This window comes from Lissotriton vulgaris, chromosome 2_1, assembly GCF_964263255.1.
Source record: "Lissotriton vulgaris chromosome 2_1, aLisVul1.2, whole genome shotgun sequence".
NCBI lineage: Eukaryota > Metazoa > Chordata > Amphibia > Caudata > Salamandridae > Lissotriton > Lissotriton vulgaris.
The window spans coordinates 1,991,724,445-1,991,743,299 of NC_141687.1; the positions used below are offsets into that span (position 1 = coordinate 1,991,724,445).

The 18,855-nt window shown below is 42.1% G+C and overlaps 1 protein-coding gene across 1 annotated transcript in view; it reads left to right on the forward strand.

Moving 5' to 3' along the window:
- IQGAP1 (IQ motif containing GTPase activating protein 1) overlaps positions 1-18,855 on the forward strand; it is a 446,185-nt gene that overhangs the window by 399,016 nt on the left and 28,314 nt on the right. The window contains exons 33-37 of the mRNA XM_086958211.1: positions 2,659-2,746; positions 3,767-3,979; positions 4,838-5,004; positions 7,486-7,608; positions 9,022-9,130. Of these exons, the coding sequence (XP_086814337.1) occupies positions 2,659-2,746; positions 3,767-3,979; positions 4,838-5,004; positions 7,486-7,608; positions 9,022-9,130 (700 nt within the window). The remainder of the gene's footprint in view (positions 1-2,658; positions 2,747-3,766; positions 3,980-4,837; positions 5,005-7,485; positions 7,609-9,021; positions 9,131-18,855) is intronic.

The window sequence follows — 18,855 nt, forward strand, 5'->3', positions numbered from 1 at the left end:
TCTTCCCTTGCCTTTCAATGCTATAAAATCCCATCTACAGCCCCTGCAAGTTCAGCCCTGCCTCCTGTATAATACTCAACTCACTAGTGGGGAAAGCACAGCTCCTAGGGTGTTCACAAAGTGTCTTGCAGTAGTAGCTGCTCACCTCAGAAGTAGCCATGGGAATGTCTTCCCTTATCTTTCAATGCAATAAAATCCCATCTCCAGCCCCTGCAAGTTCAGCCCTTCCTCCCGTATAATACTCAACTCACTAGTGGGGAAAGCATTCCCCAGTCCAGCAAGGGTAACAAGCATCCCAGATATTGCCACCTCTTTTTCAGCCAGATCGTCTAGTAATGGCTAGAAACGTCATGCACCCCCTAGGTATGATGGCCTCTTGCATTGCTGTATAGTACCTTTTTGTCTTTTTCCCCAAACTACACAAACTGCATGCTCTATCTAAGGCAAGTATAGCACACAGGGTTCTCCGATACATAAAGAGCTGTTGAACTTAAGCCAAAAGCCCTCCCAGACCACACTCAGCCCGCAAAAAAAGAGCTTCTGTGGCTTTCTTCTGTAATATTCCTATAGTTGAAATCTGCAAGGTAGCTACATGGTCTACCCCCAGACGTTTATGAAACATTACTGTGTAGATGTTTAAGCTCACCACCTATCTAACATTGGTCAGGCTGTCTTTTGCACACTTTACCAGTCTTCTACAACATTCTCCGTCATGGAGGACTGCTTTACAGTCTATGCACAGCATGTGTTCAACTACATATGCCACAAACGGAACATTTTACTTACCCCATAAGCATCTGTTTGCGGCATAGAGTGCTGTAGAGCTGCATGTGCCCACCCTCTTCCCCATAAGCCTTTAGATGTTGCACATGTTTTTTCTTTCAACTTACATCCTTCATTTTTTCATTGCTTGGTCTTCTTTCAGTATCTCTAAGCTCTATCTACATCCTCACCCTCCGTGTAGAAAAAGCAATCCAACAATAGAGTCATCACTTCACTCAGGAGTGTGAGTAAGCTATAGGCACTAGCCTTAGAAGAACCTTTCTTCCAAGAATAGGGTTGTCCTCCGTACTAACCCCACATTCCTCCCTAAGGTGCTCTCCCAGTTCTACCGTAATCAATCCATTGAGCTCTTTGTCATCTTCCCACAACCTGACTCTGTTGTGGAATAGGCTCTTCATGCTTTGGATGTAAAACAAGACCTCATGTACTATATTGACAGAAATGAACCTTTTAGGAAAACAAAACAACTCTTTATTGCTTTCTCCAAACCGTTTAAAGGAAAGGCGCTGTTCAAATCAGTCATTGCCAGATGGATTGTAAGATGCATTCATACATACTGTGGTAAAGCTAAGAGGACTTTGCCCATTCCTCCTAGAGCCCACTCCACTAAAAAAAAAGCCTCTGTGGCGTTCCTGGGGAACATTCCAATAGTTGACATATGCAAAGCAACTACCTGGTCTACACCGAGTGCTTAATTGGAGCCCGTGGTTTCCAGTGCTCAGCACCGGCACTTAATTGTCAACACCGGGGATTGTGACAGTCTGCCACAAGGTGGCGCTGTCTGGATAATTTAGTGATGACCACAACAAAAGTTAATTATACATTCAATGTACATTAAAAATGACTATAACCCGCCGCCAAGCCTTTCTTATATCTTTGGGGGCTTGAAATAGTCCAAATTGTCACATTTGTGGGAGTGCGATGATTAGTAGTTGTGTTGCTACTATTATTGGCAGCGTTGGTTGGGGCAATGTGTGGTGCAAGCTGCAGTGGCCTCCTGGTAAGAGCCCCAGCACTTATTGTTTTACAAATTAAGCACTGTCTACACCACGCACTTGTACAAATCATTACTACCGGGATGTGCTGGCCATCCAAGAAGCCAATGTTGGTCAGGCAGTACACCGCAGGCTCTTTGAATTCACTGCAACACCTACAGGCTAGCCGCCGCTTTTTGGGAGGACTGCTTTGCAGTCTATGCACAGCGTGTGTATCTACAGCCACACATGCCTCGAATGGGAAATGTTACTTACCTTGTAATCATCTATTTATAACCTGTAGTTCTGTAGGTTCACATGTGCCCACCTTCCTACCTAGATGCCTGTGGCTGTTGCGTGTCCTTGACTATATCTTTTCCCTCTTTTTGCTCGGACATCTCTCTGTACTTTGCTTTGCTTCACATTGCATCCTCACCCACCGTTCAGGAGAACAATGGAGTTGATGCCCATGCGCATTATCATCAGTAGGTGGAGTCAGTATACTTTGTCACTCAAAGACTTCTTCGAAGAAAAACAACTTGCACACATCCGAGCAGGAGCATGCACAGCATGTGAATCTCCAGTACTACATGCTGCAAACAGATTCTTAAAGGGTAAGTAACATTTTCCTTGCAATTTATTGAGATCGAGCCCAGGAATTTAAGTCATTCCAACAAAGTGAGTGTGACTCTTACATCTTGGATTTATATTGTATAATATTATTGCTTGTTGCCTATTGGCTTCAGTGTGCTAACGCTAAAGGAATGGTTCTCTAATTATGATCAAGGATCACTGGTGTAGAGAGTAGATGAGATCTTTGCGAGTACAGCAAATTCCAATCTTGCACTTCTGAATAGTTGTCATTTGTTTAATTGTCTTGAGAATTTCTATTCTTTCACAGTACAAAGCGACTCATTGTGGACGTCATTCGGTTTCAGCCTGGTGAAACTTTGACAGAAATTCTTGAAACCCCAACAACCAAAGAACAGGTAAATACAAGCAAATATGTCCTCTTTTGTGCCCTCTTTAGTCTGTTTGTGGAGATCATTACATTATGTTTACACTTATGGCACAATTGTGACTTTTCAATCATTCCTTAGATGATTTGTCCCCTAACGTATGCAAAAATAGATCAACACGTGGAATAAATGTGAAGTTCTGAGGAATAGTTTATAGCAAAGTACATCTATACGTCTCACACAGGAGAAAGTAACCACAGGTTAATGTCCAGTCCATTTATTTACTATATGATACATGTTTATTTTTACAGTTATTTTCAGGTCAGTCTTTGACAAAATGTATTTGGAGAGTATACAATAGTAGTTCATTCATTGGCTGATGATACCGATCTTGTAGGTAATATAGGTATTAATAGCACGTGGGAAGTATTCCTACGGCATAATTCCACATTTGAAAAACATTAATTTAGTGGACAGTTCTTACATTGGCCACGTACTTGTTGATTCCTGTTCTGTCAATATTGGGAGTATATTTGGTTCCAAAGTTCAAACTGACCCCTGACCGGCAACCAGTGCAGTACAAACAAATGGATACACAGCCAACATTTGAGGATTCCGAGACATGTTCATATATATATATTCACAGAGAGCAGAGTATTTACAAAAGGTCTCTAAATAAGTTTGTTTAGCAAGTAAAACAACGTAATTGTAAATAATATTTTATACAAACTGTTGTGACATGTTGACTTTATTTGGTTTTGAAACAGTTTTAAGACTTCTGTTTCTTAATGAACATGTGTGATGTCATCTGTCTTTTTCCCAAGTTCATTACCAAGTTGTACTTGTCTTATCTGTATGTATCGTATCTTATCTGTGAGTATTCATGTGCTTTCTGTAACAGTTAAGCTCCACAGTTGGATGCATTTGCTAAGCATGTTTTCTTTTTGGCAACAAAACCACTATTTCCTGACATATAATATACATTTGTCTGCTTGAAATGATGAATGGAGTACAGAATTTACTTACTTAAGCAATTATTAATTTGTACAGGAAAGTGATCACCAGCGAGCTATGCAAAGAAGAGCAATCAGAGATGCCAAAACCCCAGACAAGATGAAAAAAGCGAAATCAATAAGAGATGACAACAACCTGAGCTTGCAGGAAAAGAAAGAGAAGATTCAGTCTGGTCTGAGTAAGCTGACTGAGCTGGGAATGGTAAATCCAAAGAACCGGTATCAAGATCTCATCAACGACATTGCCAAGGTACTATTACTATTAGAGGAATGGAAACACGCTTTAGCTAGTAAACATTGAACATTAAAAATATTTTTTAATTTATGTATTTATTTTATCTTAACAATGCTTTGTGCTCGAATTTTTCAGGTCCAAATACATTAACTCTAAAGAAAGAGTGGGACCACCGTAAGAAGATAGGCGCCAGTGTCACCTTGTACAATATTGCATTTGGTTTAGCTTTTGAATCTGTTATTAAAGAGCTACAGGCCATGACCTTGCTGGAAATTGAGAACATTTGTCTTCACTTGGGATACATTTAGCTGCATTATTCACAATCTTCCTGTGTTCCTGCAAAGCTACTGGCAGGGTTTTCCATTCAAGATGAAGCACAGGAAGTCATTCACAAATTAACTTGTAGCCAGACCTTGCACCTGTAGAAATATCTGGTCAACCAGTTCTTCCGTTAAGAATGCTAAATATTGGCACTTGCTAATCCATTTTTAATAGTTAATTTTTGAGGCATAGGAGTTTGCATGTTCTTGTATTATGTATCATCCATGCACATGTATAGACATTGAATAGCAGGCCATTGTGCCGGGCAATTAACTGCAGCTCATTCAGCTGCTCATCAATATGCATAAACTGGCCAGTGCTGATGCACATTCATCGTAGCTGAAAAGTCCATCTGAGGTGCAAATCTAAAAATAATCCTGAATGTGAACACCTTGGTTCCTTAAATTCATCTGATTTGGAGGAAGCAGATGGCATTTTAAAAGGTTCAATACACAGCTTATTGAGGGAGAATTTTGACGCAGATGTGGTCCAGATGGCTTGGAGACTTCATCAGCTTCTTTCACAAAAAGGTTTTTTTTTTCTTTATTTTAGGATATTCGGAATCAACGGCGCTACCGGCAAAGGCGAAAAGCCGAGCTTATGAAACTGCAGCAGACGCATCATGCTCTAAATTCTAAGGCAGTGTTTTATGAGGAGCAGGTGGACTATTATAAAAGCTACATTAAGACCTGCCTGGATAACCTGGCCAGTAAGGGCAAGTGAGTACCCTGAATACATTTTTCCAAGATTTGTTAAAGGTCACTGATGTCTGGGCAGAAGGTGGAGTGTCATTAAAAAAATATATTTATATCGATCATGTATGAAGTACATCAGCTTCAAACTATTTCATTAAAATTACATGCAGGTGTGTCAGACAGATGAGAGAGGTCTAGCTCCAGTGTCCATTTTTGAGCAAACTCATCAGGCGCACACTTTTTTAGGTCTGGTTTTTGACAGTACAGCAGTTAAAGGAACAGTTGATTTTTTATATATATATATATATATATATATATATATGTCCAAAGAATTGCTTTCAAAAGCAAAGACACGCACTCGGAAAGGTGCAGCAAACAAGGGTTTATTCACGAGGTAACGCTACGCGTTTCAGCACAAGGGTGCCTTGATCACACGTTTGATCAAGGCACCCTTGTGCTGAGACGCGTAGCGTTACCTCGTGAATAAACCCTTGTTTGCTGCACCTTTCCGAGTGCGTGTCTTTGCTTTTGAAAGCAATTCTTTGGACATGGTTAATACTCGGCGATGGGATTAGCCGAGCGTGACACGCCACCTGACTAAGGGATATGGATCCCGGTAAATAATCCTCTTGCTCCTTGTTGAATATATATATATATATACATACGAACACTTACATATAGTGTGCTTTGTCTCCACTCCTATTAACCATTGGCATTTCAGCCATTGACTTGAGGCTGTCAATGATGTCTTGGCACAGCCCAGTAAAGTATTCACTGTATTGCTATTTTTAGTTTGGGGTTATCCTTCTTTCCACCTCCACTCCAGTGCTTGAATTGAACAGATTGAGGAACTACATTCCAACTGTAGACATCTGAATGCACACATTAAGCACACACCTATTGGCTTTGCCAGTGCTTGTTGCTATTTAGGGTTTTAGTTATGATTCCTGTAGCGGTGGGTGCAGTGTTATGCGGGTAAAAGGAGTGCATGCAAAATACTAAGAAATATGTTACTATTTCTATGCATAGAGAACACATGTTATATCATTTTTAAATAATATTACATATGAGGTGAACAAACTTGAATCCAGTCTGAAACCAACTTACACCCATTTTTTAACTAACCCTGTTAAATGTCTATTCACAAAACTGTTTTTCTTTTGCATTGGGCTCGACATGGTCATCATAATCAGATTAATTTAGAAGTGCAGACAAAATTATATTTTCAAAATGCTGTCTGTACATATTATTTATTGTTTGTATTTAAAAACTACTAACGTTTAAAAAGAAAAACGTAATTTATTTTCCACTCCAGACCCATATTCGTCATCCTTTTTTTGAATTTTGTTGTTCTTGCTGTAGATTGCATTTTTTGCTTGGAGACCCAGTTACCAAAACGGAACCTATAGGAAGTATATAGTGAGAGTGGCCTTTAGTTCAGTTTCCCTCCAATTGGTTCTCCTTTAATTTCAAGGTTTGTCATAGCTTGGATAGACTGTACATCAATCCCATGGCTTTTTTTAGAAGGCTGCAGTGTCCCATTTATGTTTCCCTTAAGTTTGGCGGTTGATCATTAGAATTCAGTACTGGCACTGAGTTGCTGCTGCTGCTCCTTTAATTACAGTCCGTTGCAGGGTTCCCCAGTCCTACACAGAACCCCTTTTCATACCTACACTCTTGCTTACTTCCACTTCCTATCAGCCCTCTCTCCTTCCTGTCCCTTTTTCCAGGCACCCAAAGAAGTTGATTAATTTGAGCTGACTTTTTACACTCTCCAGTGGATCTGGGACTGTGGCTCAGTGGCAGTGCTTGTTTTGCACAAACGAGTCCGCTGGTTCAGTCCCCACTATTTCTCCACGTCTTTGCCTCCTCCATTTCCTCTTCTTTTACAGCGCCTTACTTCCCATCCCTTAGATTTAGATGGTAGGATAGCACTCTTTCGGCAGCCCTATCTGGTACTGACTTCAGGCTAGTTTTTGCCTTTCATCTGGTGGCCGCCTGCACCTAAGTCTCTGTCGAGTCTTGCAGTCGTGCGAGGCTTGGCTGACGTCGCTCTCCCAGAGAAAATAACTCCCTGGTGCCTAGTGGGGCACATTTGCCTCAGTTTTTAGGTCTCACCTGGCGTTAGCAGCGTGCATGCGCTGCTCTCGCCATGCGAAACTAAAATACTTGAATTGTTGATCCAAGATTAGAGACAACGTCTCTAGCAAGTAATCAAAGGGCCCTAGGCCGAAGAAGCCAATATATGAATGAGTCGGAGCCAAAACCTACTATAGCTATGTTATATATTTGGTAAAAACAAAAGGCCTCACACCAGGCCTGAATAGTGCAGAAGCATTGAAAAAAAGGAGTACAGTCTTGAATAGAGATGTGATGATTTGGAATTTGTTTCAGATTGCATTAAATATCCCGGAACATTCCCTTTACTCATATCTGCGTTTTTCTGATACAGCGTTTTGGTAAAAGGAGCCAGTTTTAAAGTTTGATTTGTTTGTATTCCCTTAGAGTGTCTAAGAAACCAGGAGAGATGAAAGGCAAAAAGAGTAAAAAGATCGCATTGAAGTATACAGCAGCTCGACTGCATGAGAAAGGAGTGCTTCTGGAAATCGAAGACCTGACAGTTAACCAGTATGTGCTGCTTCTATAAAGTCATTGCAAATAAAACTTGTAATAAAATATCTTGCTAAAAACTTGCTTAATGAAACTCTATAAGACTCCAATATATTTTAACAACACAACTTTCTATATCTCATCAAATACTGTTCAAGGGCTGATGCATGATGGAATTCTGAACTTGAGGTGCTTTACTGGCCCCTTATCCAGAAGGCTTATCTATAATATAGCCATATAGCCCGCCGTAGCGGGTTATACCGGCTATTAAAGGCCCGCTCCAGCGTTAAAGTCCCGAGCTGAAGGCGAGGGACTTTAGCAAGGGAGCGGGACTTTAATAGCCGAGCTACGAAGGGCTATAAGGCTATTTAAAACATTCTGTCACTAGAGGGCAGACTGTTCTAACAAATTAAACAAAGGCTTTAGGAAGCGCGAGGGGATTGAAATCCCCTCAGGCTCCCTCAAGCATTTGTTCACAGCCACAACTGTGAACAAAGAAGATTTGAAATGTTGGAGCTCCGTGCTTATACCAGCCATTATATGCCCAGAGCTGCTCCATTGTTTTCAATGGAGCTTCCAACATTCCAATGTTCTAATGGAATTTACAAGAAATGTGTCTATTGCCCTCAAGTACCTACTATATTAAGTGATATACACTGATGACGCAGAATACTTTTTTTTTGGTGTTTGTGGTTTATTCTTGACAGATCAATTAACTACAGAGTACCCATGTATGTGTTTATTTCACCTAAACTTTGTTATAGTAAAATGCATTCGGGAGATTTTCACTCAAGTCAAGGAAATAGAAAAAACTCCCCATATGTTGTACATTATAGAACTGTTGGATTTTGCTTCTATCTCACTAAGTTGTGAGCTTTTATGAAAGAATCAAAGTTACCTGCATGGGCATTGAGCCACAGAAACTTTATTTTGTTCATTAAGCAACGTGTTGCATACTTATGTGTTAGTTTGTACAGCGCTTCCTGTCCTGTAGCAATTTGTTCTCATGTGGTTAGGGCCAAGAGAGTGTCCCCGCTTTTATGTTTATGTGCATGGTGTTATTAATGTACACAATGCTAACCTTTATTTTTCTCCCGTGCATTTAACAGCGAATCCAGTCACAAATTCCTGTTAGGTCTGATAATTGGACATCTAATCTAGACTTAATGCTTAACTTTACCAAGCCATTTCAAAGTATACGTTTGGCTGGACACTTTGTCATCGATGTATCTGCCCATGTACATTACATCCATTAGAAGGTTCTCAAACATAGTAAGATAGTGAGTATTGAGATTAACAACGTCACTCACTATAGTGCCACCACTTGTAATTTTCTTTGTGGTTTTCAAAAATGTGGCATTTTAAACTGGTCTTCTGTTTGCCAGAACATCTGTTTCTAATACTTGGCTGTTATTCTTTCTGATTATCCAGGTTTAAGAATGTGATTTTTGAAATCAGTCCCGCAGAAGAAGTAGGTGACTTTGAGGTCAAAGCCAAATTTATGGGTGTTCAGGTAGAAACCCTTATGTTACATTATCAGGTAAGGATACCTTTTTCCTCAGCAGATTGTAATGCATTCAGATTAGTAATAGTCGGTCAAATTTGCAAATGTAAAGGAAATTGATTGTGATGAACATAATTAACAGTATGCAACTATTATAATAAATTGAACTATTAGGTTATCTGCCAGAATTCTGAAAAAGAACAAAGAAATTCTGTCTTGTGCAGATGAAGTACTGCCGCGTGGAAGGTGTAGTAAAACATTTTATGCAGTTCAGTTGTGACTATCACAATAGATTCATGTATAAGACAATCTGACTAAAGTGTAGCATCACAAAAAGTGATTTGTAATCCTCATCATCAGACCTAAGTGCACATATGGAAAGTAAGTCTTTCACCAACATGTGGTGTTACATTTACATAAAATAGCCTTAGTTACAGCGCACTGAACCTGCTTCTCGAAATTCACTCTTAATGTCTCCCTCCCAGAATCACAGTTAAATACAATGTTGCAAGTTGACTCTGCTGATCCCATGAAATGTCTCAGCACCTAAACTCAATTAGTAGGGTTGATTTGTGCATATGAAGCCTTGTATGGATTCTGCCACGAGCCAGTACATGAGATGCATCATACGAGCATATTTTCTCCTTAATAAGCACTTTCTTTCAAAGATAATTACTTGTTAAAAGTTTTTTTTTTTTTTTAAATACAGTAAACGGTGTAAGTGCATAATTTACCCATTCTCCTCTTTTCGCGTGCTCCACTGTTTTCACCTCACATTACAAACTTTGCAATATTTTTCTCTGTGGACTGCTTTCCACTTGTTCTGAAGCCATAATCACGGCTCTGTTATTTTTTTATAAAGTTGAATGAATACAATAAAGAATGTAGGAAGGTGATGGGCATGTTGCCACATACTGGGATTGCTTTGTCATCCTCATGCACCATCCTTCATGCCTTCACACAAGATAGGGGCCAGAGCCTGTGGTAAAACAGAGAAAGGGAAGACCAGGCTTATATACACCCAAAGAGCAGATTGGTATTCCCCTTTGCTACATTTGTTAGCCTGATGGGGGTTGGATGCGACATTCTTGATTCCTATGTTCGCTTTTGAAGAAATATCACTTTAGGTTCCAGAATGCAGTGTTAACAAACTTCTAGTTGTTTAAGTATTTCATTTCACCATGAGAACCTCACAGTCAGTTGTCTGTCCCTGTAGCTCGGTCAACTCCCCTTTAAGATATGTGCCTTTCTGTTATTTATTCTGCTTTCAGTAACCACTTGCTCTGACGTCACATCATTTTCCAAGGTGTTAAGGACCATGTCAGTAGACAATGTAATTGGATTACTTATATTTAGTCAAAGCCTGTGACAGCAGGTCAGTGTCCTTTTACTGTTTGGTCATGGCAAGAGGACCTAGGATCCTCAGCCATTTGCCCCTTTTCCGCAATGACAAAGGAGTCCTTATGTAAATTACAGCAGAGCTAGACACCCAATCAGACGCCCAAATAGTATCACCATGTAGATAGCGTACCTTTGTGGACCCTCCTGCTTCATCATCCACAGCCACACACTTCCCTATTCCCAACTTGAAAAGTTTACCAACGTTGTTTCATGATGTAAGAAGACATGATGCACCCATTTCTAGGTCTCCAGTGCCTCCATGAGAGGCTCTAAAAACTCACCTTGGCCTCATGTGCTTGTTCAGAAAGCCTGTTGGTTGGTATATCACTATGTCATCCATCTGAAGCCATGCTAAAACCCACTGCCCTATCAAAGAGAGACCACTCAAATAAGCGCAGTACATGTGATCTGATTTTGCTACTGCCCTTGTCTGTGATTCCTAGCAAGTTCGGTTCCAAATAATCAGCATAGTCCTTGCAGAGGAAACCGCTGTTGACTATGTAAAGAGTAGAACATATCTTGAATCCAAATTCAGTATCTTATCCAAGAAATCACTGAACCAGATTCTAAGATGCTTAGCTCTTCTTTTGTGGTGTTGTCTTTAAGTCTGTATACCATCTCAGCATGAAGGGTAGGTACATATATTGTATCACAACTTTGCTTTTTTCAAAGTGCCCTGCTTCCCAGAGGACAAAAGGGGCAGAGCGAATCACGCAAACCTAGAGGCATCTAGACATATCGTGTGTGAAAGAGCAAAGTATTGACTCCTTTGTGGAATTTTGTAAAGTTAGATTGTGCGCTCCTTGAACAGAGGATCCAAGTCAGATTGACTAACTGCCCCAGGGTGAAGTGCCAAAACACCACAAACAACGGCTTTTTCTTGCTACCTAAAGTCCTCTGGTTACCTCAAAAGGTATCCTGATGCTTCTGAAAAGTCACTTTCCAAATGTAATGACGATACATAGTGCGAGTATTGCCGAAAAGCCAGGTTTTTAAAAATCTTTTGAAGTAAATATAGTTATGTCGTATTTATTAATATTTATTTTGTACTGAATTTATCTGTTTTTGCCCATATTTGTTCTGTGAAGAAATAAAGGTTCAGTTAGTGTATTTTCACAATAATTTAAGCAATACATGTACACTTACCCTTTGTCTGTGGAGGATGGTGCTAATATCAACCTCATATAATTCTGCAATACTCAACTGAAAATAATTTGCATTTACTACAAACAGTGGTTAACATTTGCATTTATATACCTATATTTATATACCCATCGTTAGGAAATCTTGTTATTTTTAGTTAGTGTCTAGTTACAGATAGCTTTAGCTCTCTGTGACGCATCAATAGATCAATACAGGCACGCCACATCGAGGTGTTAGTACTTATGTGCCATAGACACTATTATGGCATTGGTAGGGTGACAAGAATTTTAAAGCCAAAAACCGGGACATTTCACAAAAAATAGAAGAAGGACTACAATTTTACTTAAAGCGAGGAGCTCCTCAGCAGATAATTACAGAACGGGCAGTAAGAACACACATAAAATGCAATTTTTAATCCCAGTAGCTTGCCTTTTAATTAAATTGCTTTCTTGAAACAACTGCTAACTATCCCTGCTTTGTAAAACATGAAAAACACCTCCCACCGTTTTCAGTCGACCCTCTCCAAAAACGGAGAGATGAGCTAAATTTCTTGACATTTGCTGGGACAGCTAATTAAAACATGGATCGTCCTGGCAAAACGGGGACGCCTGGTCACCCTTGGCATTGGTGATGTGGATCAATGTCTGCATCACCAATTTCACATGCATGGAATAATGGAGCCACCCTGTGGCTAATGTGTGTATTGCAAACATACATTAACAACACTGTAATGCATGCTCAACAACTTAGGTTTGCCACTGCTTGATTTTTATGTTAATATTCATTGCAAAATAAAGCAGATATTTAAGCAGTGAAATCTCTGACGTAGCATCAGCAATTCGGCCAATGTCAGTACTGTTAGCAATGTTTATTTTAATATGCAAAAGGAAACATACCCCCAACAACCCCAACCTACCCTAACTTTCGGTCCCTGGATGTTCATAAGATCTTATGCTTCTGTGTCTCTGTAGCTCTTGTACTTTCGAGGGTCTTCTTCATAAGAGTCATGTTTATAGATTAGTCAGGCGTAGCAATTTTAGATACCTAGGACAGGTGAGTTCTGTGAATTCCTGTGACAAAAATGAGATAAACAGCTGCCAGACCTCCCCAAATGCGTCCTCTTGTAGTTTCAATGTCATTGTAAGTCTCTGCATCCCCAAGAGGTGCCAGATTCGGTGAAGCCACCCAAGTCTTGTTGGAAGCCTGTCAGTGCCGAAGAGGGCTATAATCGTTAGGTGAGCAGCTGCCAACGCAGTGTGTCTACCTCTCCTAGCTTTATGGGGAAAAGTCAGTGGATTAGGGAGGCCTAACAGCACGTAGGCCAGGAACAGGGGGAGTTGGGTGCTGAAGTAGTCGTTAATCTCTGACAGGACTTCTTCCCAAAATTGGGTCAGGTTAGGGCACTCCCACAAGATATGTACAAGTGTCCCCAGAGCACTTTTCACTGCACTGTAGATTTGCTCTGTGTAAGCTGGCCGGAGTTAAATACCAATAGGTTGTGACTTTCGTTGCCGTTTCTGTACTGGCTTCATTTGTGGCTGTGTGCCTAGCTCGGTGAAAGATGTCCCACCACTCCTGAAGGCAAATCTCCCGCCCCAGTTCCCTCTCCCATCTCAGCTGTGCCAGCTAGGGTTGGGAGGCTTGTCAGAAAGCAGTTTATACAGGTCCGACACTACATGTTTGTCTGATTCTTTGCTTTATAGCCATTTCTCGAAACTGGTCAAACGGTGTTGGGCCGTCTGTCTCACTCCGGGCTGCATCAGCCATTGCCTAATCTGAAAGTATCAGAATCTCTCCCTCTCGGGTATGTCACTATCTCTCCTTAAGTCGTTGAACTGTAACGGCCCCTCTAGATCGAAGAAGTGACCTATCAATCTGCCTCCCATCTTCACCCATTCCCGAAAGGCCACTGTATTCAGCCCTGGGGAAAATTCCAGATTCTCCACCACGGGGTAAGCGGAGATGGGAAGGTCGAAAAGCCCTCCCGATCGGACACCATGTCCAGACTCTAAGGGTGGGGCATGTTATTGCGGAGAGGTAAAGATGGGCGGGGGTGTCATGCTAAAAAAAGGGACCTTCTACAGGGATGTTCCAGCCAGCACCCTGTCCATGAAAAGTCAGCTTTTCTCTGATTCTGGGCGTGCCCATTCCACCAGGAACCTAACCTGTGCTGCTTGAAAATATTGTAAAATGCACCTAGTCGCCCTAGCGCAGTTGTCTGCCAAGTAAGTTCAAGACTCATTCGAGAGCACCTGCCAGCCCATACATAATTTTGAAGGGCATCTTGTAAAGTCTGAGGTGTCCCAGTAGGGGGTCAGAGCGGTAGCATCACAAATATGTACAGGATGCTGGGGAGGACCAACATTTTTAGGGTCGCTACCCTTCCGAGCCACGACAGCGGGAAAGCTTGCCACCTCGTTGGATCGGTTTGCACTCTACTAACCAATGCGCGATAATTTATGTCCATCACTTCCTGGATAGTCAATGCCAATTGGATCCCCAGATGCGTTATACTTTACTCCCAGCAGATGGAGAGAGTCTGTGTAAGAAAGTCTTTCGAGTCTTGTGGCATTGACAGGCATATTCCCTGAAATCTGTAGGTGCTTGAACCTTTGGTCCTTTGTACTAAAGCTCATTGCGTCTCATCCTCTGCATGCCTTATAGACAATAATAATTTAGATACCATGATGAACCCCTAGTTGTTTCCAAAGGTTTTAGTGTATATTTACTTAGCCCTAAACATATGTATTTTCATATTTTGTTAACCTTCTAGGCAAAAAGAACTCTTCATAACATGGACAGTCGAGTGTGCAAAATAAGGGACTCTATTTGTCGAAATAATGAGTGAATCTAAATGTAGAGGTTTACAACTTTGCATAAGTTCAGATTGTAGTAAGCTGGCTCTTTCTATAGTGGACCAAAAAGAGGTACACTTGTAAAGAGTCCAGGCAAACCCCAGTAGGTTTACAGAGGCACAAATGATAATCCAAATGCTCTCTTCTGTGGTAGTGTAGGCGAGCAGTTAGGCTTATCAGAGGGTAGTGCTAAGCATTTGTTGTCTCACATAGGCAATACATGAGTCACACACCCACCAATTTGGAAAAATAATGCATATTTTTACATACATTTTTACACCAAGAATTTTTTAATCAAGTAAGTACTTTTTTCAAAATATTGGTTTTAGTAGGTAAGTAAAGTGTTCACTTAAATGCGTCTTCACACACAATGCTTTCCTATGGGAGAAAAGGCATGTATAGCTATTTGCGTTCGGTTTCTGAGTGTCTCCTTCAGCACTTGGGGCCTTATGGGGCCAAGTTCCAAAGTACCAAGTTTGTTGTTACTTGCCCTAGGGCTTCCGGTTGCAGAGGTGCAGGTCAGGTTGGTAGCTGTGCACGCTACACCAGTAGAAAGAAGGGGGTGGCAGCTAGAAACAGGCTGCAGAAGGAGACTTGGTGGGCCGATCCACAGGAGGCTCAGGTCACAAGGTTTGTGGAGACAAGGTAGAACAGTTGGGTTGTCGGTACCCGGGCTGGGGCGCTCAGGTGCACTGTGGAAAGGTCGGCTGGGCTCTGTGCGCCTTGGAACCTTGAACCTTCTGGTCATCGGTCTCGCCCATTGAGGCTGCAAAATCAGGGAAGCTGGACCCCTCTCGAAGTGTTTCTCAGCTGTGCTAAAGTCCCTTGACAGCTGCTTTATCTTGGAGTCCCGACTGGACTCTCACGGTCTCTGCTTGTTGCAAGGGGTCCGGTACTCCAGGTATTGGTCCGGTTCTGCTCTGGTTGGACCTGGTATCCCCTCACTTATGGGGGAAGAGATATGACCTTCAGGAGCACAGGGTCCTCTTCCTAGGGGGCTGCTACATCGGGCTGGCCGGGGAGCGGTCACACTGTAAACCAGACTTTGCGTTTCGGTGCCTGCGAACTGCAGTGGAGTAGCTCCTCTACTCCTAGAGAGATTCCGTGGCGATTTGCGAAGGCTGACAGTCTCCTAGGGTTCTTAGAAGCTGGTCAGCCACAGGACGAGTCGCTGCGTCACAATAGTCGAGACTTAGTGAAGCAGTCACAGTTTGGTACCTAAAGTCCATAGCAGTCTTCAGTTCTCGCTTTTTCTTGCTGCTCTCGGTGTCCTTCTCTTCTTGATCCTTCAAATCTAAGATCCTGGAGTCAGAGGTGCCACCTAAATACTCAATTTAGGGGTGTTGCAGAGAGTGACAGGTAGTAGCCAATAGGCTTCTTACCTTTAGGGTGTTAATAGCCTCTATATGACTTCTTCGTGTGGAAAATAGGCATAACTGACTCAGAAAGCTTAATTCCGCCAAAATGAAAATGGTGGAATTCTAAAACTCATGTCCTCATCAGGTAGCCCACCTTAGGGGTGGTACTAGTCTGAGAGGGGGGCATTTCTCATGACTAGCTAATGTTCCCGCCTTTCTAGGTGCCAAATGGGCCATGGGCAGGGTGTAGCATTTCCCCTGTCTCGGGAAGCCTTGGGTTGTATATCAAAGGCAGTAGAGACCTTTGAAGCCTCCTGCCTTGATCTACTGATCAGTTGTCACCTCCTCTTTGAAGGATTGCTAACACTTCAGGCTGGAGCAGGCATTGCTTCCGCCCTCAGAGAGCGCAGGCTTTCACCTGCAGGGGATCTGAAACTTGTCTGTGGTGGCAGGCTGGTCTACATCAGTCAGTCAGTACACTAGTAGTCAGTAGGTTTTCAGGGGGCACCTCTAAGGTGCCCTCTGGTGTGCATGTATTAATAAATCCATCACTGGAATCAGCGTGGGTTTATCAATATTAGATGTTTATTACCAAACATCTCTAGATTCAGCAAAGCCATTATGTAATGGGAGAACATATAAACACTAGTATCCAGCTCATGTTCTTAAAATGGCTTCCCTGTTCACTTGTAATATCCCAGAATCGACTCGGATATCACAGGGGCATATATACTCCTGCAGATATGTCCACACATGTATTATAGTGCACCCTGCTTTAGGGCGGTGTTTCCTGCTGTTGGGCTGACTTATCTACACTGCACGCCATGTCTAGTCAAAGCGATACAAAAGGGGATGATGAACGGAACGTTTGAGCAAATCAAACACTCACCCCCAGTCAACTGATCTGGGTTTAATCCATCACCATTCTTTAGCTCACTCAGCCACCCCAGTTCAGACATAGCCATATGCAAATCAGTCTGACCCTGTGCCTCATGGGAACAGTCCAGCCCGAACTGCCAAGCCATGTCTTCCCTGGACCGGAAACAAGCATCCTGGAACCGGTTTCAGATTCATAATCCTCATCAGCCAGGCTATCTTGAATCCCGTGGCCAAGTGAGCAAGGGACTTTCGTCTGAGCATACCCGGCCAACTTAGGGCGAACAAAGCGATACAAGGCTGATTTGCATATGGCCATGTCTGAACTGGGGTGGTGTGGAGTGCAAAAAAACGATGGATTTAGGCTCAGATCTCTGTACTGGGGTGAATGTATGACATTGTTATGCATTCTGTCCATTAATTGTTGTTTTTGCATATGTCTGTAGTCAAGGCACACAAGAGGTGTGCCATGTTGTCTTTACTTTTCTCTGCACCATGGCATGCAGCCTGAAATGCCAGTCTGTGTGTGGGTGCTGAGGGGGTCCCTTAGGGTGGCACAGTGCATGCTGCAGTCTTAGGGATCCTCTTTAGCCTCCTTGCCCTAGGTACAGGGGATACCATTTACTAGAGGTGCACTTGGGGTGATGAAGGTATTGCCAGTTGGAGAGCCACTGGTACAGTTTTAGGGGAATATATCTGGTTAGCAGGAACCCAGTGCACTTCTGTCAACATTGCATCAGATACCGGGCAAAAAGTAGGGGTCACCATGTCGAAAAGGGGGACTTTCCTCACAAATATATTCAGTTTTGAAATTCACGTTTGCCAGTGAATACCTATAGACCTGCAACAGTTTCAGGTTACTAAACATACTTCTATAAATCAAAATCAGTCAAGCACGTACACTTGCACTTTTTTTTACTGTTTTTATGTTGTGATCACAGCCTTTATAAACCACCAGTTTTGAACTAGTCACTTCCACTTTCCTTGCTGGCGAAGATTTACTCCTGCCTCTGTTTGGAGTAAATAATTTTCATTTTGCTTGTGGGTTGAAGAGGAGTTTGTGAATGCGGTCACTGAAAGTCAGGGAACCCCTAGGATTGCCCCCTGCTCTGTCATTGCCTTGTTAGTGAAATATGCCTCATTAATCCATTGGACTTCACTGTGCTCCAGGGAGTAAGAAACTGTTAATGATCTACCACTCACCACAATCACGAGGGTACTCCCAAGACGTACCTTCCATGGGAGTAGAAGTGCTGCTGACGAAAGGTGCACCGGATAATGCTCTTGCTGGTACTTAACTCATGAGCGCTATTGACAAAAGGATCACTTGTAGTTCGGAATGGTTGGTTCTCCCAGGAAAAGATAATAGTAGATATTACATTTGTGCCTTTGGAACTCCTTGGCTCTGTGGAATGAATGCCAGTGTGTGTAGCCATGTCCCCTAGCAATAGAGAAAGCCTTATAAATCAACTAAAGCTCAGTCCGAGTAGCAAAAGGGTAAGTTACTTTTATACGCATAATATCTATAACTGGTGCTCAATTGGCATCATCAATAATTTAATTAATGAATGCTAGTTTTCACCTTCTTTTGAGTTAAGGCATCTTTTAATAATAGAAAGATGGTGAGCATGGCCGCCATCATCAATGTGAACACTAGAGTTGCCTGGAGCCTAAAATAAATCTGACATTTTTATACTCGGAGAGCATGTCCAGATAAAAGAAAGCTATTGCACGATGTTGGACTAAAGAACAATACAGTTATATGCTTTTCATTCAAAGGGATGCTCTTGATTCAGGAACTCTGGAGGCTTTGTAGCCCTGCCCGCTTTGAGAAATACAGATGGCATTGCCAAGAGCTGTCTGAAGTGACAACTTGGAAAGACCTCACTTGAGACAAGTGCCCATCACTTCTCACAGGATTGAGGATACAGAGAGGTGCAGTGTGCCAACTGGGCCCCACGGTCTAAGCAGTTGAATTGGTAGTGAAAGGGGATTATAGGTAGAGCACAGAGGAGCAGTGGGCTGTGGGAACATGATCTGAGTCAAACACGCGTTGCTTGGACCCCAAGCTTCACTTTCACACAGCACTCACTGATCCTTCATTCAATGTAAAACGAATTTCATCACA